This window comes from Solanum dulcamara, chromosome 8 (genome assembly GCF_947179165.1).
Source record: "Solanum dulcamara chromosome 8, daSolDulc1.2, whole genome shotgun sequence".
NCBI classification, from domain to species: domain Eukaryota; kingdom Viridiplantae; phylum Streptophyta; class Magnoliopsida; order Solanales; family Solanaceae; genus Solanum; species Solanum dulcamara.
Window position 1 is genome coordinate 5,891,201 of NC_077244.1, and position 27,695 is coordinate 5,918,895.

At 36.8% G+C, this 27,695-nt stretch overlaps 1 protein-coding gene across 1 annotated transcript; it reads right to left on the bottom strand.

Moving 5' to 3' along the window:
• LOC129901498 (receptor protein kinase CLAVATA1-like) lies at nt 1-1,565 on the bottom strand. Its single transcript, XM_055976697.1, has 2 exons — nt 667-1,565; nt 1-570 (listed from the first exon to the last, which is right to left on the bottom strand). Exons 1-2 carry the CDS (start codon nt 1,302-1,304, stop codon nt 522-524), a joined length of 687 nt encoding a protein of 228 aa, XP_055832672.1. The 5' UTR covers nt 1,305-1,565; the 3' UTR covers nt 1-521.
• Between the last annotated feature and the right edge of the window lie 26,130 nt (nt 1,566-27,695).

Sequence of the window (27,695 nt, forward strand, 5' to 3'; positions counted from 1 at the left end):
TACAAGGCTTTAAAATTCTCTGTTTTGAGAGGTAATAAAAAGTATTGATTTGAGAATTACGATCTCTATCTTAAAATTCTATACATAATGGATGGTTTAGAATAACATACAAGAGCAGACGGGTCAATTCCACCTAGTGCTGACTACTCACAAGCTGGAGCCTAATCTTTTTGAGTGTTGAAAGAGCATCTTCCATGCTAATTCTTGCATCAGGTGCCACTAAACTGCAGCTCAAAGCTAATTTGTATCAATTTGTTCATCCCCTGGCAGTACCAAATTAAAATCCACAGCCTTATGAAGTCCACTTGGGAAGGAATCACTAACCCAACGTTGTATGCTCAGGTCTCCGGTAAATATTTCATCACTCGGTCTCCTTCTTGTAAACGTCTCCATTATCAAGATGCCAAAACTATAAACATCATAGCTCGTGGATACTATTCCATGTTGTCCGTACTCTGCAATGACGGTCAGAAATGATCATAAATGCTTGCAGGGACAGAACCAATAAACTCATTCTGTGATTATCCCAACACCTGTAGTTTCTGGGAAAATGCTCCACTGGTATCTCTCCTGACAATTGTTGGAAATATATGAGTACCAATTTGGCCGACGAGAGAAAATATATGAATAAAATTACATATATCTTGTAAGGAAACATCATACTACCTTCCAAGTAGAGTGCTCCAAGTTGGCCAACTCTCTTGGTACAGTTCCAATAAACTCATTTCAGACAATGACAAGGCTTGAAGATTTCGGCATTTCTCTAGGTTTGTTGGAGTAACTCCATCTAGGGAGTTGAGTGAGAGGTAAAGCCCTTTCATGTTTGGAAGATGATCGCATATAGTTGTTGGAAGCTTACCAGTAAGATTGTTGCTTGTAAGAGCAATGATTTGCATTGTCGTAATGTTAAAGATTGATGGTGGAACAGAGCCACTAAATTGATTATGTTGTAGGCCTAGGATAGTAAGGTAACGAAGATCACCGAGTACACGAGGGATTTCTCCTTTCAGAAAATTTCTTTGCAAGCTCAACACTTGTAGCTTTGTTAGATTGGAAAGGGGAGATGGAATTTTCCCCGAAAATTGGTTGTTCCAGAGGTACACAGACCGTGGATTTGGTAACAAACTTAAAAATGATGGAAAAGCTCTGATGAAGTTATTGCTTGTGACGTTAATCGATTTCAACCTGTGTAAATGAGCCAGCTCTTCTGGCAAATCCCCGTGGAAATTGTTGTTAGTGATGTCGAGGGAGATGAGAAACGAAAGGTTTCCAAGGTGTGGAGGAATGGTACCATGAAGTTGCATGCTAGAAATGTCTAAAGTAGTGACGGGAGCTGCAAGTGATTCCGATCCAGCTGCAAACCGGGCTGGAAGAAGACCAATTGCTTGCTAAGATGTTGTTAGGATGAGTAGAAATGTGAGATTTCAGTACAAGAAGAGCGGCTTCATCGGTGTTAATATTAGCAAGTGAAGTATTGTGATGGAGCAGAATGAAAACTGCAAGAGCAAAGAGAAGATTGCAAATTCTGTCCATAATTACTATGACATGAAGGTTTCTCTTTCTTTTTTTTTACTTGTTGAGCTATAACAATAATAAATGATACCACAAGTTGGAGCTTTGGATAAAAGTGTCAATTTTTGAGTAGTACAAGTTGTATTGTGACCACAGGTTTGTATCTATTTTTCTTGTGTGAACTGAAATAGATACTTATGTCTCATGTGGTAAAGTAATATATTTCTGAGATGTGCCCAAAATTTCAAATAAATGAAGAAAAATGTCAAATTACAAAGTCTATTGCCTTTTAGACAAGTTAGAAATCCTTTTTTTCTGGTCACTTGTGTTTTTGCATTTATTAGAAATCCTCCTAATGATTATTAAACACTTTGCACATCTTTTCTGATACAAATACGACTATTAATCTACTTAGTAGTCTCTGAGGTTTTGGAAAGCATTGTGCTAGGGTGGAATATAAAGGTACACAATCTCCTATTTATTCTAAGAAAAATTGTCAAAATTGACTCTAAACTATGTGAAATAGACTACTTATATCCTCTGTTACATTTTTGTGACACCCCGGAATTTTTTTCGCTAAGATTCGAACATTTCTTCACGTGAGTGTAGACTCGGACCGGAGGACTTGAAATTTTTCACATGAGTTAGGATGAGTTCCTAAGTAATTAAAGAGCGTTAGAGGTGATGTGGGTCATGAAGGACCCCTAAGACCAAGTCAAGCCAAAAGATTCGTCGTGGCTAAGTTTGAGGAGGAGTTCGCATGAGGGGTTGGCTTCTAATGACCCTATCTTTTGAAATATGACGATCTGGGTGGCCCACGACCTACCAAATTAAAGGTCGTCGAGTCTTCTTTCCAACGCCACCAAGAATGTAACTTTTGGAGTTCAGAGTCAAAAGATATGACGATCCTAAGATGAACTAGCACAGTAGAGATTTTCAGGCCTGGGTTACAATTGCTGGAAAACTGGGCTTGGCGCCGCAGTGGCACGACGCGCCACTATCGCGCCGGAAACATGCCTCAGTAGTTTGGGCTCTGGCGCGGCGCGCCACTAAAAGGTGTGCAGGGGTTTTCAAGCCAATTTCCAGAACCCAGAAAATATTGGCCTTGGCGTTGTAAGGGCGCGATGCGCCACTATCGCGCCAAGAATGTGCCTCAGTAGTTTGGTCCTTGGCACGGCGCGCCACTACGAGGTGTGCAGGTTTTAGGTGTAATCAGCCTGGCACTGCAAGGGCACGACGCGCCACTATCGCGCTAGGTGCATTTTTAGCCTATTTTTAGAACTTTTGAGGAGGGGTAATTTGGGAACTTACCCAAATTATATATGTATCACCCTAGACCATTTTGGGATCATATTATTGCAGCCTCTCTCTCTCTAAAAATCCCTAAAATTTTCCCTCTCTTCTTCTTCTTCTTCTTCTCCAAATCCTTCTCCAACAAAGATTGCCTTCAAGAGCTTCAAGAATTCAAGCCTTCCATTGAAGACCTAACAACAAGGTTTCTTCAAAGTCTTCAAACAAGGTATGTAAGGCTAACCTAAAATATGGATTGAGTTCTAGATGTGTTGGTTAGGAATTGTGAAAGAGTTGCACCTTCTAGAAAGGTTTTCTTGAAAGTTTTCCCTAAACTATGGAATGTTTTTAGATATTAATGGTTGATTGATGATTTTAATGACTTGAGTTACTAAATAGTTATTTTTCATATTATCGACTACAAATGTACCTTTGTATATAGATTTATAGGTATAGACGATATTCTTGAGTTGAGTTTTGTTGAGAGTAAGGATTCATGTTTCATTCACATGAACCCAAGATGAGATTTCTTTTGTCATAATTGTCTTGAGGTTGAGATGGATAGTTGTGTGTATATATGTATTGATTGGAATGGAAAGAATGAATTGGATAGTTAAGAATGTCCCTTTGCTTCTATAAAATGAACATAGGACAAAAATAAGGATTTTGGAGTAGATGTTTGATGATTGATATGGTGATGATACTTGACAATGATGTGATGATAATGTTTGATAATGATGTAAATGATAATATATGATGATGATGTGATGATGATGTTTTGATGACGATGTGAGTGATGACGTGAATGGTGTTTATTAAATATGTGTAGAATGATTGATGAAGAGGTATATTGAGGAGGATGTTGTGTGATGAAGTGGATTGGAGTTTAATGTGATTTTGTGGTATGTGATGTGTATAATTTGAGTTGATTGGAGTCTTAGGAATATTTTGAGAATAAATTATCTTTTGAGGAGGAGCTTTAAATAAATTATTTGTGAACCTTTTTGTATAAACCATTTACACGCTATTTTGAGTCTAAGGAATCATTAGTTTCATCTTTGATTTAGAAAGGAGTTTAAGTATGAGTTGAGTATGAAGAGCCTTTAAATGAGTTGAGTATTTTTATATTAAAGTATCTATTTTGAGTTTGAGTCAAGGGATTGAAATTATGTTTTAATGTACATAATATTTTCTGCATTCATCGAGTTGAGATTGTACAAGTTTTAAAGAGAAGAGTTTGATGATTTGAGTTGAGTTTTGAAAAGAGTCCAATGAGACTTGCCATTATGACTCGATTGAGTTGAATTGAGGAGAGAGTTTATGAGTTGACAAGGTTGTAATGAGACTTGTCGATATGAGTTGATTGAGTTGATTGGATGGAGTTTTATGAGCATTGAGTCTTGGGAGGAGTATCGAGCACCAAATTGGGCAAGAGTATAGTCCATACTCGAACCCAATACCTGTGTTGCCAAACGTAGGGGGGATTGAACCGTTAAAGTCGGATGCTTCCCCGAGAGGTTTGTCCTGACATTATAGGACTTGGTTGGATTGGATCCGTGATTAGTTGACTCGTTTATGCCCTGGCAAAGTATGAACGGACGCGGCAACAACGTCGGCTTGTTGTACTGTCACTGGCTCATAAGTGATGGTTGTTGGATAAGAGAAACTCCCAAATAGGTCTTGATACTACTCTGAGTCAGTTGAGTTGAGTGGTTTATGAGTTGGTCCTGTCTAAACTATTTCTTGTTAGACTTAGGACACTTGAGTGAGTTGTTACATATTTATTGAGTTGAGTCCTTTGAGTTGAATTGTAAAACTTTGCATAATTTAATTTGCATATTTACTGAGTTGAGTCCTTTAAGCTGATTGTTGAGTTGAATGTTGAGTTGATTGTATAGGGTCGGATTGGGTTAGATGATATGTGATTGACTTCGAGCTAACAGTATATGATTGAATTGGATTGAATAATTTGATTGAACTGTATGGTATATGATTGGTCTTTGTCTAAAAATGTATTATTACTTTAGACTTATGACACCTTGTTGAGTCTCTCTTACCTTTCTGATTTGAGATAATTGGACTGCTGCTATTCTTCCTTGAGGTATGTTTCATTCTACCATATTACATACTCGTACATTCCACGTACTGACGTCCATTTGGACCTGCATTGTTTCATGATGCAGAGGCAGGTTTAAGAGATCGTCAATAGGAGCATCATTGGGGATCTATTCGCACTCAGCGTATTGGTGAGTCCTCCCCTACATTCGGAGGACACCGCTCATATAATCTTGCGTCGAGTTCGCATTTTCATTTTGAGTTGAGGTAGCCATGAACCTGTCATTGGCATCAATTAGATAGTAATGATAGAGGCTTCATAGACTAGATAGTGATGGGTCGATTGAGTACTTCTATCTTTGAGTTATTCTTGTCGAACTATTTTAATGACAAATATTTTAGTTGATCTGTTGGCCCATGGCCTTTATTCTTCGAGTTGGATGGGTGATTTGAGTTGCCCGCCAAATTATTCTTTATTTTTAAACTTTACGCTGAATGAATGAATGAACGGAGGTGTGATCAGGCTATGTGGTTCGCTTGGGAGCCAGAAATGGTTTCTGAGTGCCGGTTACGTCTAGGGTACCCTCCCGGGGCGTGATAATTTTGGGATCAAAATGCCCCCTCCGTTATTCTAAGAGACCACAAATACCCTAGAGATGACTTGCCAAGTAGGCATTTAAACTTAGTGAGTACGACATCGCATATCAACCCTGTACTGCTATGAAGTCGCAAGTCTTGGCTGATTTCAGTACATGAATAATTCAGAGGCTAAGAAAGAAGCGATACTTGATAATAGGGATAGTTACCAATAGATACCACTTGGCTATCTAGTTTACTAAACATGGCCGAAATGTACCCTACATACAACCCCATGGTATATGGTGTGTATATGTTGTGTATATATATGTAAGAGTATGTATTTTAGTATAAAAATATATACTACCTACACATTGTGTACATATTTTATAAATTAGATGCCCCAAAAGTATCGGACTGTAATTTTTCATAGATTATATGATTCGAAGGTAGCAAATAAACTAAAGAAAAAATTACTTAAATACACGTCTTATTTTACCATAATCTCTGGAATTTCCTATCATTTAAGAAAATTTTAAAAATTCCCTCTCGTATACATCTCTCCTCTATGTATCCAGATGTCCTATCCCCTTGTTGATACAACTATATCCCCTCTCTGATACATACTTTCCCTCTCGGATATATCCCTCCCCTATGTATCTGGATGTCTGCTGATGTATTCGAAAGTGCAGTGATGTATTCGAAATCCATAAATTTTAAGGAATTTTCATAATTTGGAAAAGAGTAGAAAAATAATGTAATTAGCTCTTAACACTATGCGATATATGTAAATTACACAAAATCAAAAGGTAAAGTCAAATGTAGCCCAAAACCCATTTTACGCTATCAAGGAGCATCTAAAAGAATTAGAGAAGAAAAGATGAGGGCCGGAACCAGAAACAAATGGGATAACCAAGCAAAATGATTATCCGGTCATTTATACATGTATACATCATTTATACATGTGTATACATTATTTATACATATACATATATATACATATATGGGGTCATTTTGTTGTTGAAAATAATTTTTATCACATGTACATATATCGCTAATTTTGGGCTGTTTTTCATGTAAACGAAAATTTGACTATATTTGGTGCAAATGAAATTACTTTACTGTATAGTTATGAAATTTACCAAAAAAAACATAAAGAAATAAACAACATATATCACATCATGCATCATATAAGAGTTTGAAATCTAATTCAATCAATTCAAATATAATTACTACCAAAAAGGATGTAGTGCAGTGGATGAGGCTCCTCCTCTCTTAACCAGATGTCTCGAGTTCAAGCTCTAGAAAAAAATTCTTGATAGGAAGCTCTTCCTCGCGAATGGACCCTATGTGGTACGAATCTGAAATAGTCGGGCTCCAATGCGGATAACAGACACTGAATGGGAAACCAAAAAAAATTCAAATATAATTCATAAATAATGTAACTTCCATCATTGATAAGAAAAAGGGAAAGTGTGAACATGGAACCAATTGATAATAAAATTCATATAATGAATTGAAATGACAACTGAAGTAATCCTCAAACTTCTACAGATTATTTAGTAAAATCAAACAACAAAAAGGGCAATGTGTAAACAGATCAACGTATGAACCCTTTAGTAATGCAATTGGTAAAGCTTCATGATCACCATGGAGCATCAGCCTTCGAATCATCAAATGTGAGTGCAGCACTTGCAGCCCACTGAACTTCAGTCATATATGGCTAAATTTCCGGCAAAAATGAATAAAGTCCAAACATATTTGCCTGAACTTCACTCATATATAATTTCAGACATCGTATATTGAATCAAAATTCGAACTTTTTGGATTTTTAGATTATGGATTGAATTTCAGATTTTTTTTCAAAATTTTAGAATTTTGAATTGGATATCGAATTTGATACTTTGAATTTTCGGATATATAAATTAATTACTGGGATAATTAATTTAGAAACTATTATGCGTCTTTTGTATTTAAAAGTTTCATCAAAACATTCTCCGCATGGCTAATATCATTATTAATACTCAGAATGAGAGAAATCAAGGATTGTATTGATACATAAACAAATAGAGTACATGCTCCTTATAAGGAGTGAATTGTAGAGTCCTAGGGTAACTACACTTAGAGTTCTACTATAATACAAATACAAATATAACAAGAGTAGTTATCAACTACTATTACTATAATTGTGACTTATTCTAGTCAACTTCAACTAGCCCAGTCGACTTATGCAGTAACCCAATCCTAGTGTAACTCTAACTCTAGACTGTTCCATATCTTCAGCTTCCCTTATCTTCAAGGGTCATCTCATAGTAATTGTCCCATAGATACTATTTTCGATAAACTAGTTAAATTTAAAACATACCTATTAAAGTTAATTAATGAGAAACATTAAGAACATCTTATTCTTCAACTCAACATGAAAAGTACAATACAACATTTTATCAAAAAAAAATGTGTAGAGTTATAAAATTATACCTAAATACTAGGAGAAAACTTTGTGAAATAATACTCCAGACAATCTGAGTCAGACACTTGAGAGTTTCTTTGATGAATTTTATCTTTATAGCCAATTAATTAGTGCAAAAGTTAGACCATCTTACAAAAATCTGAGATATCAATAATTGGACCACTATGTTGCCTATTGTCGTCTTCTACAAACCGCGCAAGGTATTAGTATTTTCTTATGGATATTCTTTTTTTCTTTATTTTGGTCAACAAAGTATTATATATTCATTAGTGTTCGTTTTTCATCTTTTAACGTTTAACTTGTTGTTCCACTTTTTCTTTGAATAGACAAGTAGCAAGAAAGATCCAGTGGAAGCTAATTTTCTACGTATCAGAAAAATTTATTGTATAAATTTGATTTTGTTCAACACCATTGTTGTAATGACCTTGAAGGGCGTTCGGTGGATAAAGTCTACCTTTGTAATGTTAGGTCGAAAAGGGGGAAATGATAAGAAGATAATCAGAAGGTTGGCAATGCAATTCGTTGCGCGGGGATGGGATTCGCCAAGCTGGGGCAAATCTTTCCCGATTGCACATTCAACATAGCGTTCAGACTCATGTGCCTTCCAGAACTAGGGTATTCGAGCCTGCTGCGTCCCTTTCTCACCGGCAGCAAAGGAGGTGGTGACCAAGTGAAGACCCCAGAAATTGGAACACATTGATTCCGCTCGTTCCCGTGTGAGGTTTGGAACCCTTCAATTCCTAAGTGGAAGATGCCCTCAACGCTCGCGTTCTACGGGGAACTTTTTTGACTATTTACCTTCGCCGAAAGCAAAGGGGAAAAACTCCAAAACTAGTAAGGGTCCGGAGCCGGCTGGTAATGGACGGGGTATAAATTTGATTTTGCTCAACACCAATGTTGTAATGACCCTGAAGGTCATTTCTGAAAATTTTTATAAAATGGTCATTTTACCCCTCCTTATAGTTGCCCCGAATCGTCTCTGATTTGTATCGAGTGTTGATTTTGGGAAATTCTATGAAAAAATGAGTTTTGGAAGTTTTGAGTTTTCAAAAGCTTAAAGTGTTCAAAAATGGTATTTGGGACCAATCGGAGCTACGGGTGTCGAAATAGTATTCTGTTGATTCCAACAGCCCCAGAATGTGGAATTTGGTCTAGAGAGTTTACGAAATCAGATTTGGAGTTGTAACGAAAATTTTGAGGCCTTAAGTTGGAAATTTGAGGAATTTTAGGCCAAATTTTGACTTTATTCAACTTTCAGAGTTTCGATGCTCAGAATGGAACTCTGATGATTCTGTTAGATTTGGGGGATAATTTTAGGTCTAAGAGTGGCATTGGTTGAATTTTTGGACGTCTCAATCCCATTTTGGTACTTTGGAGGCCTAAGTTAGTTTAGTTGCAACTTTTCGAGTTTCGGGTCAAGGAGACCTCGAATTTGCATTTTGATGGTTCCATTAAGTTTGGAACGTCGAATTTAGTATGATAGATTATAAGTTTTATGTGCTTGAGATTTCGAACGAATCCCGAGGGTTTATTCCATGATTTGAACTTGGTGAGTTTTGCGGAAATCTGCTTCTGGTGCCATCTTCTTCGCGTTCGCGGCACTCCATCTGCGTTCATGAAGGGTCTCTCTACTGACCTCCACATTCGCGGAGGAGGGGTCGTGTTCGTGGAGGGTAGAGATTTTCTCTCCGCATTTGCGTGCCATCTTAGGCCGCGATTGCGAAGGTCAAATATGACTTGAGCAGAGTTTAATCCCTATTTCGGGAATTTGACCCTATTTCACCGTTGTTGGACCTTGGGAAGGTCGAGAGAAGCAAATTTTCAAGGGATTTTCTGGGGAAATCGTCAGGATAAGTTCTTTATCATGAATTCGTCATTAACTATTGATAATTTCTGATTTCTTAGTTCAAAATTGAGGGTTTTAAGTTGGGAAATTGGAAGTTTTTCAAGAACATGGAATTTTTAATATTTTGATGATTATGAACAGATTTTAAGTCCAAATTCGATTCCGTTTTCACTAATAGTTTCCAAATATTTCAAGGATCATTTTCACATATAAATTTTTAGATTTTCTTTTTAAAATAAATTGGGTTTTTCAGGTCGATTTTGGCTCGGTTTTCAAAAATTATGATTTGGGTGTTGTTAGACTCGTATTCTTATTGGGATTGCATATTTGAATAGATTATATTGATTCGAAACATCGGCTTAAGGGAAAAGCTCAGATTTCAGAGTAGTTCGGTGTTAAATTCGAGGCAAGTGAATTTCTAAACCTTTATTTAAGCTTGTAGGATCATGTATTCCTGTTTTGTATGTCTGGAAATAATGGGAAGCGGTTTGGGAGTATTTGGTTATTCGATTGAACTTAATAACGAAGAAATGGGGTAATAAATAGCAAATTTGATAAATTGAAATGAGGTGTTCGATATGACTAGACCTTTGACCTATTGCGAATACTTGAATATATTGTTGTGATATAAGTTGTGACTTGTTATTGATATCATTCCATTATTGTGATTGACATGATCATTGCCTATTTGCATTGGTTTTGATATTTTAAGATAAAAATTAATTTGAGGATTATGCTAAAGGGAAATAGTTCCGACGGATACATGGTCCATGGGTTCCGTCCTGCTAGTCAGCAGATGAATATCATTTAGGATACACATGCATCACTATATCTGATATTGCATTGCACTACATTGCATCATACATCTTTTGCCATTATGGACTGTTTTACCCCTGATATTCCACTAATCTATATTATTGGTTGTTGTGATTCGATTGTGACTGGAGTTTTTGTAACACCCCTCAAGTTCTTCCCCTAAAATTCGAACCCTTCTTGTATACGGGTAGGTTCGAACTCGAGTATTGAGGAGCGTAGGCATGAGTCGAAATGAGTCTTTGAGAATTTGAGCAGCGTTAGAGGTGAGGCAGGATCATGAAGGACCCCTAGGATCAAATTAAATCCAAAAGATTCGTCGTGGCTAAGTGGGTAGGAGTTCGGATAAAGGGTCGACTTCTAACGACCTTATCTTTTGAAAGACGACAATCCGGGTGGCCCATGACCCATCAAATCAAAGGTCGTTGAGTCTTCTTTCCAACGCCACCAAGAACGTAAATTTTGGAATTCGGAGTCAAAAGATATGACGATCCTAAGATGAACTAGCACGGCAGGAATTTCATTTCTGGCCTGGGTTGCAACTGCTGGGGAAATGGCCTTGGCGCTGTAAGGGCGCGACGCGCCACTATCGCGCCATAAACATGCCTCAGTAGTTTGGTCCTTGGCACGACGCGCCACTAAAAGTTGTGCAGGGGTTTTCAGGCCAAATTTCCAGAACCCAGAAAATATGGCCTTGACGCTGTAAGGGCGCAACGCGCCACTGTCGCGCCAGAAACATGCCTCAGTAGTTTGGTCTCTGGCGCGGCGTGCCACTACGAGGTGTGCAGGTTTTAGGCGTATTCAGCCTGGCGCTACAATGGCGCGACGCGCCACTATCGCGCCAGGTGCGTTTTAGCCTATTTTCAGAACTTTTGAGGAGGGGTAATTTGGGAACTTACCCAAATTATATATATGTTACCCTTGGTCTTTTGGGAACACATTTTACAGCCTCACCCTCTCTCTAAAAAGCCCTAGCTTCTCTCTCTCTTCTTCTTCTTCTCCATTTCCAACAAAAAAGAGTCCAAGAGCTTTAAGATTTGAGTCCTCCATTGAAGACCCAACCACAAGGTTTTCTTCAAGTCTTCACTAAGGTATGTAAGGCTATCTAAAACATGGGTTGAGTCCACCCATGTGCCCTATTCTTGCTTTGAGGTTAGATGTCCATAGAAATGGAGTTTCTTGGTATGGTTTATGCTTGTATGAACTTTGTCCCCTATGTATTTGATTCTATATGTGTTGATGTTGTTGAGCCAAGAAGCTCCTAAATTGAGCCTTTATGTGAGTACGAGTCGATGAACATGAGTTGTTAAATATGTTTTATTGATCTTCTTAATTATGTGGATTATGATGAAGGATGCTATTTTCTTTAAAATGTTGCTTATCTTAAATTGTTGACTTAAAGCCTTGGAGTTGTGATGAGTTTCAAAGATTGAGTAAATGGATAGAGGAAATGATTGGTTGTGCTTATATGATGCTATAAATGTGCATTCAAATTTCTTTTGAAAGGTATGACTGAGATTGACCGGATAGTATGATTGGAAAAGATTTGATCATGATAGAGTTGATGAGTTGACAAGGTTGTAATGAGACTTGTCGATATGATTTGATTGAGTTGATTGGATGGGGTTTTATGAGCATTGAGTCTTGGGAGGAGTATTGAGCACCTAATTGGGCAAGAGTAAAGTCCAAACTCGAACCCAATAACTATGTCGCCAAACGTAGGGGGGATTGAACCGTTAAAGTCGGATGCTTCCCTGAGATGTTTGTCCTGACATTATAGGACTTGGTTGGATTGGATCCATGATTGGTTGATTCGTTCATACCCTGGCAAGGTATGAACGGACGCGGCAACAACGTCGGTTTGTTGTACTTTCACTGGCTTATAAGTGATGGGTGTCGGGTAAGAGAAACTCCCAAATAGGTCTTGATAGTACTCTGAGTCAGATTGAGTTGAATTGTATGTGATTGGTCCCGTCTAAATCATATTCTTGTTTAGACTTAGGACATTTGATTGAGTTATTATTCCTCTTGAGTTGAGCTTCCGAGTTGATTAATTCTTTCGTGATGTTTGTTGTATTCGGCCGTTTTACATACTCGTACATTCCATGTACTGATGCCATTTGGCTTGCATCATTTCATGATGCAGAGACAGGTACTAGAGATCATCAACCGGCGCTCCATTGAAGATCCACATTCACTCCCAGCTAGTTGGTGAGTTTCCTAGTTTTCGGAGGATGTTGAGCCTTCATGCACAGTTTGTTGACCTTTCCTTTATTTTGGTTGTTGGTAGCCATGGACTTGTCATGGGCACCTCTTAGACTTTGATAGAGGCTTCATAGACTGGAGTGTGGGGAGGTCGAACTGTTATTATGAAGAGTCTTACTTTATTGTCTTGTTGGGTTGTAAATGTTTGGCCTTCGGCCCCCATATATGAATAGCATTTCTTTAATTGAGTTTCCGCTAAGAGAATGTGATTGAATGAATGCGTGACTGGACCAGGTGGTTCGCTCGGAGGTCAGAAATGGCCTTCGGGTGCCGGTTACGTCTAGGGTACCCCCCCACCCCCGGGGTGTGACAATTTTACTATTGTTAAGATAGATGTACTTGTGTTGTTAGAACTGTTAGACTGGCTGATTTCTATGTAGATTGTAGTCTGAGGGGTCGTATGGTATGATAGGTGTATGTGTATTTTACTAGCTTAGCTTAGTCTTAGTTGTTCGCTTGTTGGGTACCGTGTCGATGGTACTCAGTCCTTGCTATCTACACTTGTGTAGATTCTGAGCTCGGACAGTGATAGAGTTCTTTTTTCTTTCATTCGAGGCTTTCAGAGGCGATTGGAGAGGTAGTTGTTGGTGCCGGCCATCTTTCATGTCCCTCATTACTTTTACTTTGTTCTATTTGAGATACAAAGATTGATGCTTATATTTATTTCAGTATCTTATATTTAGATGCTTGTACATGTGACAACCAGTCCGTGAGAGATTTTATAGTTAACTAAGTTTTTTGCTATTATCTTTTAAATTACCCACTTTAAACTGTTTCCACATTTACTTATGCATTTGTTGGGTTTAGGCTGACTTGTCCGGTAAAAATGGATAAGTACCATTACGCCCAGATTTTGGATCGTGTAAAATGGTATCAGATCCTATGTTCGTAAGACTCACGTGTACAAGCCAAGTCTAAGTAGAGTATCGAGGATCGGTATGAAGATATCTGTACTTATCTTCGAGAGGCTATGAAGACTTCTTGCAAACTTCTGTTATTCATTACTTCTTATTGTACAAGGTTGTTACCGTTTGTATTGAACGTCGCGTATTGTTTTCACAAATGTCGAGGACCAGATCTACAATTGTTGGTAGAGGGGGGTAGTCCTCGAGACTGATGTTGGGACCCCAGCTAGGGGCTGAAGTAGAGTCCATGGGTGTGGATAAGTCGCAGCTAAAAACCGTGCCCGAGGAACAACAGCAGCTCAAGGTCGTGCTAGGGAGATTTCTCCAAAGCCATATGTTGAGGTTGGTGGAGACTAGGTCCTTCCAGAGGTTGTAGCACCATTGTTTCAAGAGACCTTATTGAGGATGTTGGGTGTTCTAGGGGTATTACTCAGGGTGCTAAAGGCACACCACAGGGTTCACAGACCAGAGTTAGAGCACAGGCTCTGGAGCAGCATCAGGCTCCAGTAGTTCAGGGTTTGGTGGGTCAGCCACCTACTGGTCATATGGTTGATGAGGGTAGAGTACAGTGAGAGAGAGCTCAAGATGCACCTACAGTTACGATGAGCAACAATGAAAAGTATCGATATGAGAGGTTCCAGAAGATGGACCCACCACAGTTTCAGGGTGGGAAGGTTGAGAATACACATGAGTTTTTGTACAGGGGGTTATTATAGACAGTAGGGTTAGATGATACCTATGGAATTCGGTATGCTATAATTCAGTTACGTAGGCCAGCTCGAGAGTGGTGAAGGGTGTATTTGAGTTCCAAGCCAGTGGGGTCAAAGTAGGTTACTTGATATGAGTTTGCTATTGCCTATTATAAACATTTCATCTCTTGGAGTGTGAGGGAAGAGAGTCGGTTACAGTGTGAGGATTTGAGACAGGATAGCCTCACAGTTACTGAGTGCGAGACCCGTTTTTACTAGTTGTCGAGACATGCTATGGCCGTCCATTCATATGAGACATAGTGGGTTCACAGATTTGTACGAGGATTGACTTATTCCATCCGTGCAGTAATTTTTTAAGCTTCCCAAGAGAGGGCTTCCTTCCGGTCCATTATGGGTGCCACCAAGGAAGCGGAGTTGATGGAGAGAGAGAAGTTTGGAGACCCCAAGAGGGCCCGTACTACCGGTCAGTTTTTGGGTACCTTATCTGAAGGTAGAGATTCTTACAAATGAGGTAGTTTCTTTCTACGTAGAGGGTCAGTTCAAGCTTCTATGACAGCTTCTGAGGGGGTCAGACATTGTGTGGATCATATAGTGCAATTCAAGGTCATCAGGGATTATAGTAGAGACCGACAGGCCGGGTGAGTTCATCTGGTCCAGTACAATAGTATTCAGTTTTGAGATCTTGATATGGTTGTGGGGATCTTGGCCATCTAATCCGTTATTTCCCACTACAGGTTCATACCAATCCCTAGTGCACTTATTCTACTCCAATGAGAGCACCAGCGCCTTCGACCTAGGGTCGAGGCAGAGCTCAGGCAGATAAAGGTGGTCGCACTCCAGGTAGGGGTGCTGGTAGAGCTATAGTGCCACAGGGAGGAGGTAGAGGTACCGTGTAGGCCGGCGGTGGTATGGGAGCTCAGTGCTATATTTTTCTAGGGAGACCCGAGGATAAGGCTTTTGATGTAGTTATTACAGGTATCGCCCCAATTTTCCATCGATCTGCATTTGTGTTATTTGATCCTGGATCTACATTCTCCTATGTGTCTGCCTATTTTGCATCTGGTTTTGATTTGACTTATGATCGCATACCCGTGCATGTCTATGTTTCTACACCCTTGGGTGAGCCCTTAGTGGTAGATTGGGTGTATCAATCCTGTATTGTTTCTTTAAATAGGTCTGATACTTGGGTAGACATGATTATTTTAGGGATGGTAGAATTTGATGTGATATTGGGTATGGATTGGCTTTCTTCTTATCATGCTATTTTTGATTTCTATGCTAAGAATGTGACCTTAATGATACCTGGTGCCCTGAGAGTTGAGTGGAAGGGTACTAACGGTTCTTATTCTAGTAAGGTTATCTTCTATCTTCTTGCTTAGAGGTTGATTGATTGGGGATGCATGTCTTATTTGGCATTTATTCTGACCACTAGTGTTGATTCACCTCCCATGGAGTTTATTCCCGTGGTTAAGGAGTTTGCTGATATTTTTCCGACTGATCTTCTCGGAGTTTCTCCGGATAGGAATATTGACTTTTCTATTGATTTGGAGCTAGGCACTAAGCCCATTTCTATTGCACCTTACCGCATGGCCCAGACAGATTGAAGTAATTGAAGGACCAGCTATAGGATTTGTTGAGTAAGGAGTTTATTCACCCTAGTGTGTCACCTTGGGGTATACCGGTTCTATTTGTGAAGAAAAAGGATGGGTCTATGAGGATGTGCATCGATTATAGGCAGTTGAACAAAGTGACTGTCAAGAACAAGTATCATCTTCCCCGTATTGATTATTTGTTTGAGCAGATTAAGGGAGAGGCCTTGTTCTCTAATATTGATTTGAGATCTGGGTACCATCAGTTGAGGATTAGACTGTTAGATATTCCTAAGACAACTTTTCAGACCCGCTATGGCCATTATGAGTTTCTGATTATGTCTTTTGGGCTGACTAATGCCCCCACGACATTTATGGAGTTGATGAATGGGTCTTTTAGTCGTATCCAGACTCTTTTATGATTTGTTCATTGATGATAACTTGGTATATTTCAAGACAGTGGAGGGTCATTCTTTCATTTGAGATGAGTGCTTTAGAAATTGAGAGAGAAGAAGTTATATGCAAAGTTCTCTACATGTGAGTTTTGGCTGGATTCTATAGGCACGTGGTGTCCAAAGAGGGTATTAGGGTGGATCCGAACAAGATTGAGGCAGTTAGAGGCTGGACTAGACCTACCTCTCCCATCGAAACTCAAAGTTTTGTAGGGTTGGTTGATTATTATCGACATTTTTTGCAGGGTTTCTCCACCATAGCAGCTCATTTGACTAGACTGACTCAGAAGGTTGTGGATTTTCATTGGTCTAATGAGTAAGAGGCGAGCTTTCAAAAGCTCAAGACTTTGTTGACTACAGCTCTTGTTTTGACTCTACCCGAAGAGGGTGTGGACTTTACTGTATATTGTGATGCCTCCAGAGTTAGTTTAGGTGGAGTATTAATACAAAAAGGGGAGGTGGTTGCCTATGTCTCCAAACAGTTGAAGGCTCATGAGAAGAACTACCTCACCCACGACTTGGAGTTAGCGGCAGTGGTGTTTGTGTTGAAGCTATGGCGTCATTACTTATATCTGGTACATTGCAAGGTATTCACCGACCATCGGTCATCAGTACATCTTCAGTGAGAGGGATCTGAACTTGAGACAGTGTAAATGGTCTGAGCTACTGAAGGACTATAACATAACTATCTTAGATCACCCGAGGAAGGTCAATATGGTGGCTGATGCTTTGAGTAGGAAGGCTCCTAGTATGGGGATTCTTGCAACGATTAGTGTTGATAGGAGGCCCTTGGCTAGGGACGTTCAAAGGTTAGCCAACAGTTTCATTTGGTTGCAGGTTTCTAGGGAGAGTGGAGGTTTTATTGCTTTCATTGAGGTCGTTCTTCATTAGTTGAGCAGATTCGGGAGCGGCAATTTGATGATGAGAAGTTGTGTCTAATTCGAGATAAGGTGATGAGGGGTGAAGCCAAGGAGGCTAAACTTGATTCAGATGGTGTTTTAAGGATTGAGGGTAGGATTTGTGTGCCCAAGGTGGGTGATTTGATAAGATTGATTCTAGAGGAGGCTCATTATTCTAGATATTCTATTCACCCATGTGCAGCAAAGATGTATCATGATCTTAGCCAGCACTATTGGTGGTGTGGGATAAAGAAGGACATAGCAGAATTTGTGTCCAAGTGTTTGACCTGCCAACAATCCAAGTGTGAGCATCAACGGCCTGAAGGTGTGACTCACAGAATGCCCATTCCTACTTGGAAATGGGGGAGGATTACCATGAACTTTGTCGTAGGTTTACCTCCCACCGTGGGTGGTTGTTGAAAGACTGACCAAGTCTTCCCATTTCATTCCAGTTCGGGTGAGGTACTGTAACATCCCCTAAAAACGTTGTATACGATGTTTCAATTTTCGCCTAAACATGATACAGCCTCTGTATTTTGGGCATAACTTTTCATAGTAATATCCAAATGGAGTGATTCAAATTTCTGAGTAACCACAAGATCATTACCTACAACTTTTATGAAGACCATATTTTAATATTCGGAGGTTAAGTAGGTCAAATAAATTATTTTTTGTAAGGTAGGATGTTGTGACGGAAATGAGTATTTATAGAAGAAAAATCATATTTCACTGTAGGTTTATCCAAATTGGTTGATTCTTGAACGATATGAAACTAGACTTCCATATCTACAATTCTTATAAAGACACCAAATCCTAATAAGGAATTTATCTTATTCAAACACAGCTCCCAAAAAGAGTATTCTGTCAAAGATAGCTCATTTCACCTACCATAGAAAGATCTAGATACATTTGACATCACTCATGACATAAATTGTCCTCCATTTAACATCATCCATGACATCAATACATTCCACTAAATTTTCAGATTTTTCTTTATAATTATTTTATTTATTGTTAGGTCCCTCTTTCCCACCTATAAATACCCACCTTATTTCCTCATTTTATTCATCAAGCTTTCTCAAGCAAATCTTCTCTCTATACACTTGTTTACACATTCTCAAATATAGTTTTAGTTCTTAGTAGTGAAGAAATACTATTCCGGTGATTCATATACTCTGGGTAGTACACAAAACATTCCGGCGAGGAGAGAAGCTAGGACTCAAGAGTGTTCATTAAGTCTTTCGGTACCAACTAAAGCTTCGGTCTCCAGGTATGTAAGGCTTCAATGAGAGTATTTCTTCCACTCTCATGTCTAAATTATTTTGATTATATGATAAATTATATTTATTTTCTTTAAGCTCTACTCTAAGTTATGTGGGTATTTATCCATGGGTTCTTCTACCCATGTAGTCCAAAAACTCTTTCAATTAAGTCTCTTGATTTCAAGTAATATTTTTGTTATGGTAATTTTTATTTTTACTTAATAGTATGAATCATGGTTAAACTAATGATTATTGGTCTATTTTGATACAACATAATTTTATATATATGAATTGATGGATTGCAAGTAATTTATTTATTTATATTTTTAAAGGTTCTTGAAATTCATGGTGGATTGTCTAAAGCATGACTTTTAATTAATGGATTTCAAAGTATTTATGTATATTTACTTACATACATGTTTTTAAGTTGAAGTAATTTGAACCCACCTAGTTTTACTATGTTTTTAATAAAGTTTGACTTGAAAGTTTTGACTCCAAATAAATGTTTATGAAAGCAATATTTATGATCAAAAGAGAGTCTTATAAAATGAAAGAATGATGAAATGATATGAATGATGGATTCTTTATGCAATAAGGACAATTCTTGCATACTTGAATTACCAAATATTTTAATGAGCTATTCTACCGAATATGATGTTTTGAATTCTCAAGCTATATGTTATGACTATTTTGAAGTATTAAACTATTCCGTGGGATTGACTTAGCACCGAATGGGTCATTGAGGTGGGATTCGGTAAGGGAATCCTAGTAGCAACCCCTTGTCTCATTAACTATGTGCCAACATAGGAGCCCTTGTAGGCTTAGGCTAATGGATCCATAAATAGCCCTTAAAGTTAAAGTTAAAGAAATAAATAAAGTTGACGGAGTTCTACCTGGCAAGTAGTCTCCCCGGCCAACGTAGAGGGTTATGTTGGATTCCATGTAATAGCTCGCATGGTCTTAAATGTCGGTTATGGTTAATTTCCCACAAAATGAATGTTTTAAAGGATATCTATATGATTTATTATGCATACATTAAATTATGTTTTTAATGTTTCCTCAATGTTCATACATCCTTACATACTTAGTACATTCAAAGTACTAACGCATACTCTTTTGCCTACATGATATCACCATGTAGGGATCGGTGCTCTTCCTCATTCTCCTCCACGTGGCTAGTTGATATTCCATTGAAGACTACTTTTGGTGAGTTCCCATGTTCCGGGAACAATACTCCTTTATCTTTCTAGTTTATGATATGTTAAGATATTTTACTATGGAATTTCTTCTATTATGATTGAGGGTGAGCTAGGGACTTGTCTTAGCCCCATTAAATCTAATAGTTAGAGGTATTGTTGGACATATGTAACTTGAAGATTTACTATTATGATTTTCGCTTGTTTATCATCATTACCTATGAAAGGCTAAAAGAATGCTAAGAGGCTTGATTGAGGTACTTTCGGGTACCTCATTCGCCATGTCACGTCTAGGCCCTAGGCTTGGGTCGTGACAGGTACACAGCGGAGAAGCTAGCCAGTTGTATATCAGTCAGATCGTTCGGCTTTATTGTGTCCCGATATCCATCATTTCAGCGTTGTTAACTTCGCACATTTGGCAGGTATTACTCGATATGAGTATAATTTTTCACCCACAGACCGATGGACAGTCTGAGCGGACAATTCAGGTGTTGGAGGATATGCTTCAAGCCTGTGTTAGTGATTTTGGTGCTAGATGGGATCAGCATTTGCCCTTAACGGAGTTTGCCTATAACAACAGTTATCACTCTAGAATATTTTGACCCGAGACGCTTAAAAATGATATTGAAAAAATTACTAATCATGATATCTTAATATTGGCCTATTTTAAATCAACCCTCAATTTATCATAACCCAACTCATAATTAAAATTTTAACTAAATTTCATACTCTCCCCGTCTAATTGTCTATCTTTAAAAAATTATTATTTTTTATTAATATAAAATTTTCTATCAAATATCCAATTATCTTGTTCATTCCATCTTTTTTTTAATTTTTTTTCTTAATTAGGATATCAAGGACTCAAATTTGAAATAAACTTACATGTTCATATTCTTTAATTTGTATTATTATCATGATAGGATTGGAGTGGAAATAGGAGAAAAAGTTATTTTCATTCTTTTATTTTGAATTTTTGATACACACAAAGAAAAATGCATACATACATAATTGCTTAATTAAATCATCTTCGGTTAAACTTATTATTTCTATACGAATGTCGTCGTTATTTTTCTGTCGTGCTTTGTCATTAGTTGGAAAAAAAATTAAATTTAAAATGGTGAACATGATCCAAGAAGAAAAAAGATAGAAGAGAGAGGAAGTGGAGAGGGGGGGGAGGAGGTGAGTGCAAAGAGTAGAGGACTAACCCTTTTATATTTTAAATTAACGATGAAACCCAAAATTAGGTCAATCATATGAACCCATATATTAGAGTCCAAAGTCAAAAGGTTCATTTTTTTTCTCCAAAATGTATAAAGGGACACTTAATTTTAGAGTTAACCAAAGCAGACACATCGCTCAATATTGAGTGATATATATTTGTCTTTAACTACCGTTTAACGGCGTCTACTCATTTACATTTCGCTCACTATTGAGTGATTTCAGTGAAAATTCTTTTTTAATTGTCGCTCTTGGCTGAGCGATTTTTTCTTTTTCTTCTTTTTTTTTTCAATTTTCTCGCTCTTGGCTGACGGATTTTGCTTATGTTATTTAACGGGTAGAATTCTACACAGAATGAGCACCATGTTCTTTATTTCAGGGCAAAAACTTTCGCTATGTATTTTGCTTATGTTATTTAATGGGTTTATTTCTTTTTATACTGTTTGAAAGAATTTAATAATTATAGAAGGGGACAAGAAAGTTCACATTATTGCAAATTGGATGTCTCTTTCTATTGCAAATTGGATGTAATTTTCCAAGTGGGCCCCACTTTTAAGTGAGCAACATGCCTACTTGGTATTTGTTCTTCTTATTATGCCTATATATAGGCAAAGATTGTTAGAAGAAAATGGATGTGCAGAGACGAAAAGAAGAAAATCAATTCTACTCTTTCTATATTATATTACTCTCTTTCCTTTATAAAATTATCGAGTTAGTTAATTTATAACACGTTATCAGTACGAGCCTCTGTCGCTTTGAGCTATATTTTTAAGAAGATAATAAAAGGGCTAAGAATTTTATTTTCTTAACATGTCAAATATTTCAAAACTTGAATTTGTTGCTCTTGATATTTTTGAAAAAGGCTACTCATCATGGGCACTAGATGTCGAAATATATCTAGAATCGATAGCTCTGGCAGACACCATCAAAGATGAAAATACGGCATCTAGTCAATACCGTGCCAAAGTCATGATATTTCTTCGCCACCATCTTGACGAGAGATTAAAATTACAATATCTCACATTAAAAGATCCCCTTAAATTGTGGAAAAAATTAAAAGAAAGATATGACCACCTGAAGTTGGTCATGCTTCCACAAGCACGTCATGATTGGCTAAACTTGTGATTAATGGATTTTAAAAATATAACTGAATATAATTCTGCCATGTTTAGAATTATATATCAGTTAAATTTATGCGGAGACAAAATAATTGAGCAAGATAAACTCGAAAAAATATACTCCATATTTTCACCCGTGAATATGCTCCTGCAATAACAATATTGCAAGAAAGATTTTAAAAAATATTCTAAATTACTATCTCACCGTCTTATTGCTGAATGTCACAATGAACTATTAATAAAAAATCATGATAGTCTTCCCGTTGGTTCTTTGCGACTCCCTAAAGTGAATCAGATAAATTATAATCAACGCGAAAGAGGTCATGGCCCCTTTCGTGGTTGTGGTCGAAGAAGAAATTATAATCATGATTCTCGGCTGGCACCGCGAAATGATCAGCAATATAAAAGGCAGAGTAAAAGGCCAGAAACTTTACCGAAGAAAAATTCAAAAAGTGTATGTCATAGATGTAGAGGTATGGGGCACTATTCACGAATTTGTCGGTCATCAAAATGTTTGGTTCAGCTATATCAGGCGTCCTTGAAAAGGGAAGAAAATAATCTAGAGATAAATTTTATCTCTAAGGATAATATTGAGCCTATGCATCTGGATGTAGCTGATTTCTTTAATTTTTCAGAAGAAAATATGAATATTGATAAGACTAATCATATTCAAATCATTTTCTTTTTTTATTTTATTTTATCTGTACTAAATATTATGTTTGTATTTTCCTACTCCATGTAAATAAATAAAATTTGTGTAATAAACTATGTATTAATTATAATATTTACTTTATTTCCTTTTGAAGAAAAATATGGATATGCCTCAAATTTTATTTGGATCAATGATCAATCACGAGGATATTTGTGTAATTGATAGTGGAACAACTCATGCTATTTTTAAAGACAAGAAATATTTTTCCAACTTGCTTAGAAGAAAAGCAAATGTTACTACAATTTTTAGTAATTCAAAAATGATTGAAGGCTCCCGAAGAGCTATTATAATTCTTCCTAAGGGGACAAAAATTATTATAGAAGATGCACTATTCTCTTCTAAATCCCAAGAAACTTGTTAAGTTTTAAAGATATCCGCAGAAATGGATATCATGTTGAGACACTAAATGAAATGAATACTGAATATCTTGGTATAACCAAGAGTGACTCATGCCAGAAATATGTTTTGGAAAATTACCAACTTTGTCGTCTGGCCTATATTATGCAAAATTAGTGCAATTGAAACACAAATGATCGTAAATCAGAAGTTTACTGATCTAAATACATTTGTGTTATGGCATGATCGAATAGGTCATCTTGGATCAATAATGATGAGACGAATCCTTGAAAATTCAACTGGACATCCGTTAAAGAACCAGAAGATTCTTACGAATGATGAATTTTCATGTGCTGCTTGTTATCAAGACAAATTAATTGTCAAACCATCGACCCTGAAGGTTGGCATCGAATCTCCTAGTTTTTTAGAGCGTATACATGGATATATATGTGTACCTATTCATCCACCTAGTGGATTATTTAGATATTTTATGGTCCTAATAGATGCATTATCTAGATGGTCTCATGTGTGCTACTTATCATCCCACAACCTAGCGTTTGCGAAGTTGTTAGCACAAGTAATAAGATTGAGAGCGCAATTCTCAGATTATCCAATTAAGGTCATTCGCCTTGATAATGCTGAAGAATTTACATCCCAAGATTTAATGATTATTGCTTATCAATTGGGATAAAAATTAAACATCATATTGCTCATGTTCATACTCAAAATGGCCTTGCAGAGTCATTTATAAAGCGCCTACAATTGATAGCAAGACCTCTACTAATGAAAAAAAATTGCCAATTACTGTTTGGGGTCATGCTATCTTACATGTAGCAGCACTTGTACGTCTCAGACTGACACATTATAATAAATACTCTTCGTCACAATTAGTTTTTGGACATGAGCCAAATATAGCCCATCTAAGAATTTTTGATTTTACGGTATACGTGTCTGTAGCACCACCACAACATACAAAAATGGGCGCTCAATGAAGGTTGGGCATATATTATGGGTTTGACTCACCCTCCATAATTCGATACCTTGAACCGTTGACTGGAGACTTAATCACTACTCGATTTGCAGATTGTCGATTTGATGAAACAACTTTCCCGCCATTAGGAGAGAGAAAAAGGAACCCGAAAAAGAAATTGCGTGAAAAGTTTCATCACTATCTCATTTTAATCCACGTACCCACACATGTAAGCAGGAGGTCCAGAAGATCATCCACTTACAGAAAATAGCAAATCAAATGCCAGATGCATTTACTGATTTGAAATGGATAACGAAGTCACATATCCCTGCAGTGAATGTGCCTATCTGAATTGATGTTCCAAAACGGCCATCTACTAGTATCATAGCTTCTGAATCCCAAACACGCCTGAAGTGTGGTAGACCATTGGGTTCAAAGGATAAAAATCCTAGAAAGAGAAGCGTGAGGAATAGTAAAGATGATACTACATAAGAACCTCCTAAAGAAGGTCAAGATTTGAGTAATCTTGATATTCTTGAAAAAATCAGTGAACCTGAGACTCAAGTGAATGAAGAACTTTTAATAAGTTCTACCGGTGAAGAGATAAATTTAGACCAATCAAAAATTATGATGGATAATGTTTTTGCATATAATGTTGCAATTAACCTCATGCAAGATAGGGAAAGTTTTGAGCCTAAATCTGTCGAAGAATATCGACGTAGATGTGATTGGCCAGAATGACAAAAGGCAATTCAATCAGAATACTCACTTGCTAAATGTGGGGTTTTTGGACTTGTAGTCCAAACCCCTAAAGGTGGAAAACCAGTTGGCTATAAATGAATTTTTGTGCGAAAACAAAATAAGAGAAATAAAATTGTAAGATATAAGGCATGCCTTGTTGCACAAGGATTATCTCAAAGACCCGGGGTCAACTATGAAGAAACATATTCACCTATTATGGATAGAATAACATTTCGATATCTCATCAGTCTAGTTGTACATAAAAATCTTGAAATACATCTAATGGATGTAGTTACAACTTACTTTTATGGTTCACTTGATAATGAAATTTACATGAAAATCTCAGAAGAATTAAAATTGACTAAAACATGTAATAAGTCTCGGAAGATGTACTCAATAAAACTGCAAATATCAGTATATGGTCTGAAACAATCAGGGCGTATGTGGTATAATCGCCTTAGTGAGTACTTAATAAATGAAGCTCGGAAGATGTACTCAATAAAACTGCAAATATCAGTATATGGTCTGAAACAATCAGGGCGTATGTGGTATAATCGCCTTAGTGAGTACTTAATAAATGAAGGCTATATAAATGATGTTATTTGTCCATGTGTTTTTATTAAGAAAACGGAATCAGAGTTTGTTATATTCGCCGTTTATGTTGATGAAATAAATCTCATTGGAACCCCTGAAGAGGTCCAAAAGGCAATTGAATATCTAAAGAAAGAATTTGAGATGAAAGATCTTGGAAAGACAAAAATTTGTCTAGGTCTACAAATTGAATATTTAGCAGACGGGGTCTTTGTCCATCAATCTACCTACACTGAGAAAATCTTAAAATGATTTTACATGGACAAAGCACATCCATTAAGTACTCCAATGGTTGTTCGATCACTTGAAGTGGAAAAAGATCCATTTTGGCTTCCAGAAGAGGATGAAGAACTTCTTGGTCTTGAAATACCATATCTTAGTGTTATTGGTGCACTTATGTACCTTGCTAACGCAACCAGGCCTGATATAACATTCTCTGTTAATTTGCTGGCAAGGTATAGTTCATCCCCAACGCGAAGGCATTGGAACGGTATCAAACATATTTTGCGATACCTTAAGGGTACTATTGATATGAGTTTGTTTTATACTAACAAAGGTTGTGCATACCTTATTGGTTATGCAGATGCATGTTATTTATTAGATCCACATAAAGCTCGATCTCAGACAGGCTATCTATTTACACACGGAGAAACTGCTATAGCATGGCAATCTACAAAGTAGTCTATTGTTGCTATTTCTTCAAATCATGCTGAAATAATAGCAATTCATGAAGCAAGTAGAGAATGTGTAATTGAGATCGATGATACAGTTTATCAAAGAAAGATGTGTCCTAGAAAATGATGTCAAGGTACCCACAATTATATTCGAAGATAATATCGCGTGCATAGCTCAATTGAAAGGTGGCTTCATAAAAGGAGACCGAACAAAACATATTTCACCAAAATTATTCTTCACACATGATCTTCAAAAGAATGGTGATATTGATGTACAACAAGTTCGTTCAAATGATAATCTTGCAGATTTATTCACAAAGGCATTACCAACATCAACTTTTGAGAAGCTGAGATATAAGGTTGGAATGCGTCGTCTCCAAAATATCATATGAAGTTTTCATCAGGGGAGTAAAATACGCGTTGCACTCTTTTTTCCTTAATCAAGGTTTTTTTCCACTGGGTTTTCTTGGTAAGGTTTTTAATGAGGCAGTACTCAAGGCATATTACCAGATATGTGTACTCTTTTCTTTCACGAGGCTTTTTCCCACTGGGTTTTTTCTAGTAAGACTTTAACGAGATACAATATTTATGAATGTTTACAATAACTATGTATATCGTTTCTTGTAAAGTTTTTTTTACATGGACATTCAAGGGGGAGTATTGCAAATTGGATGTCTCTTTCTATTGCAAATTGGATGTAATTTTCTAAGTGGGCCCCACTTTTAAGTGGACAACTTGCCCACTTGGTATTTTTTCTTCTTATTATGCCATATATAGGCAAGATTGTTAGAAGAAAATGGATGTACTGAGACGAAAATAAGAAAATCAATTCTACTCTCTCTATATTCCCTTACTCTCTTTCCTTTATAAAATTGTCGAGTTAATTAATTTATAACACACATGTATATATATATGGGAAAAGGGTATGATATATTCCTCAACTTTGTCATTTAGAACTGATATATTACTCGTTATGAAAGTTAGACATATATACCCTTATTATTACACAAATGGCTCACATATACCCTTTTCTTCTAACGAAAGTGAAAAATTTAATTTAATTTTTTAAAGTTTTTTATTAAAAAATAAAGCATATAGGGGTATATTTGATCCTTCTGACATATAATTTATTTTTTTGACTTTTTTGATTCAACGACTAATTTGAATTTATTATTTTGATAGTCAAATTTATCTTTCTCACTACTTTTATTGTAAAATTTATTATACCTGCCCCAAATATTTTTTATAAATATAAAAATTAAATTACAATATAACAACAAAAAATTAGTTTTAAATTACAATATAGCTGCAAAAAAATAGTTTAAAATTTTTTTCTTATTTTTTTCTATTTTTTTCATTCACACTTTTTTTATTTCTCTTATATTTACACCAAAGAATGAAAAAATAAAAATAAAATAAGAAGCAGAAACTCAAATAATGATAATCAAAAAAGTCAAAAAATAATTCATGCATGAAAAAGATTATATATTGTCAC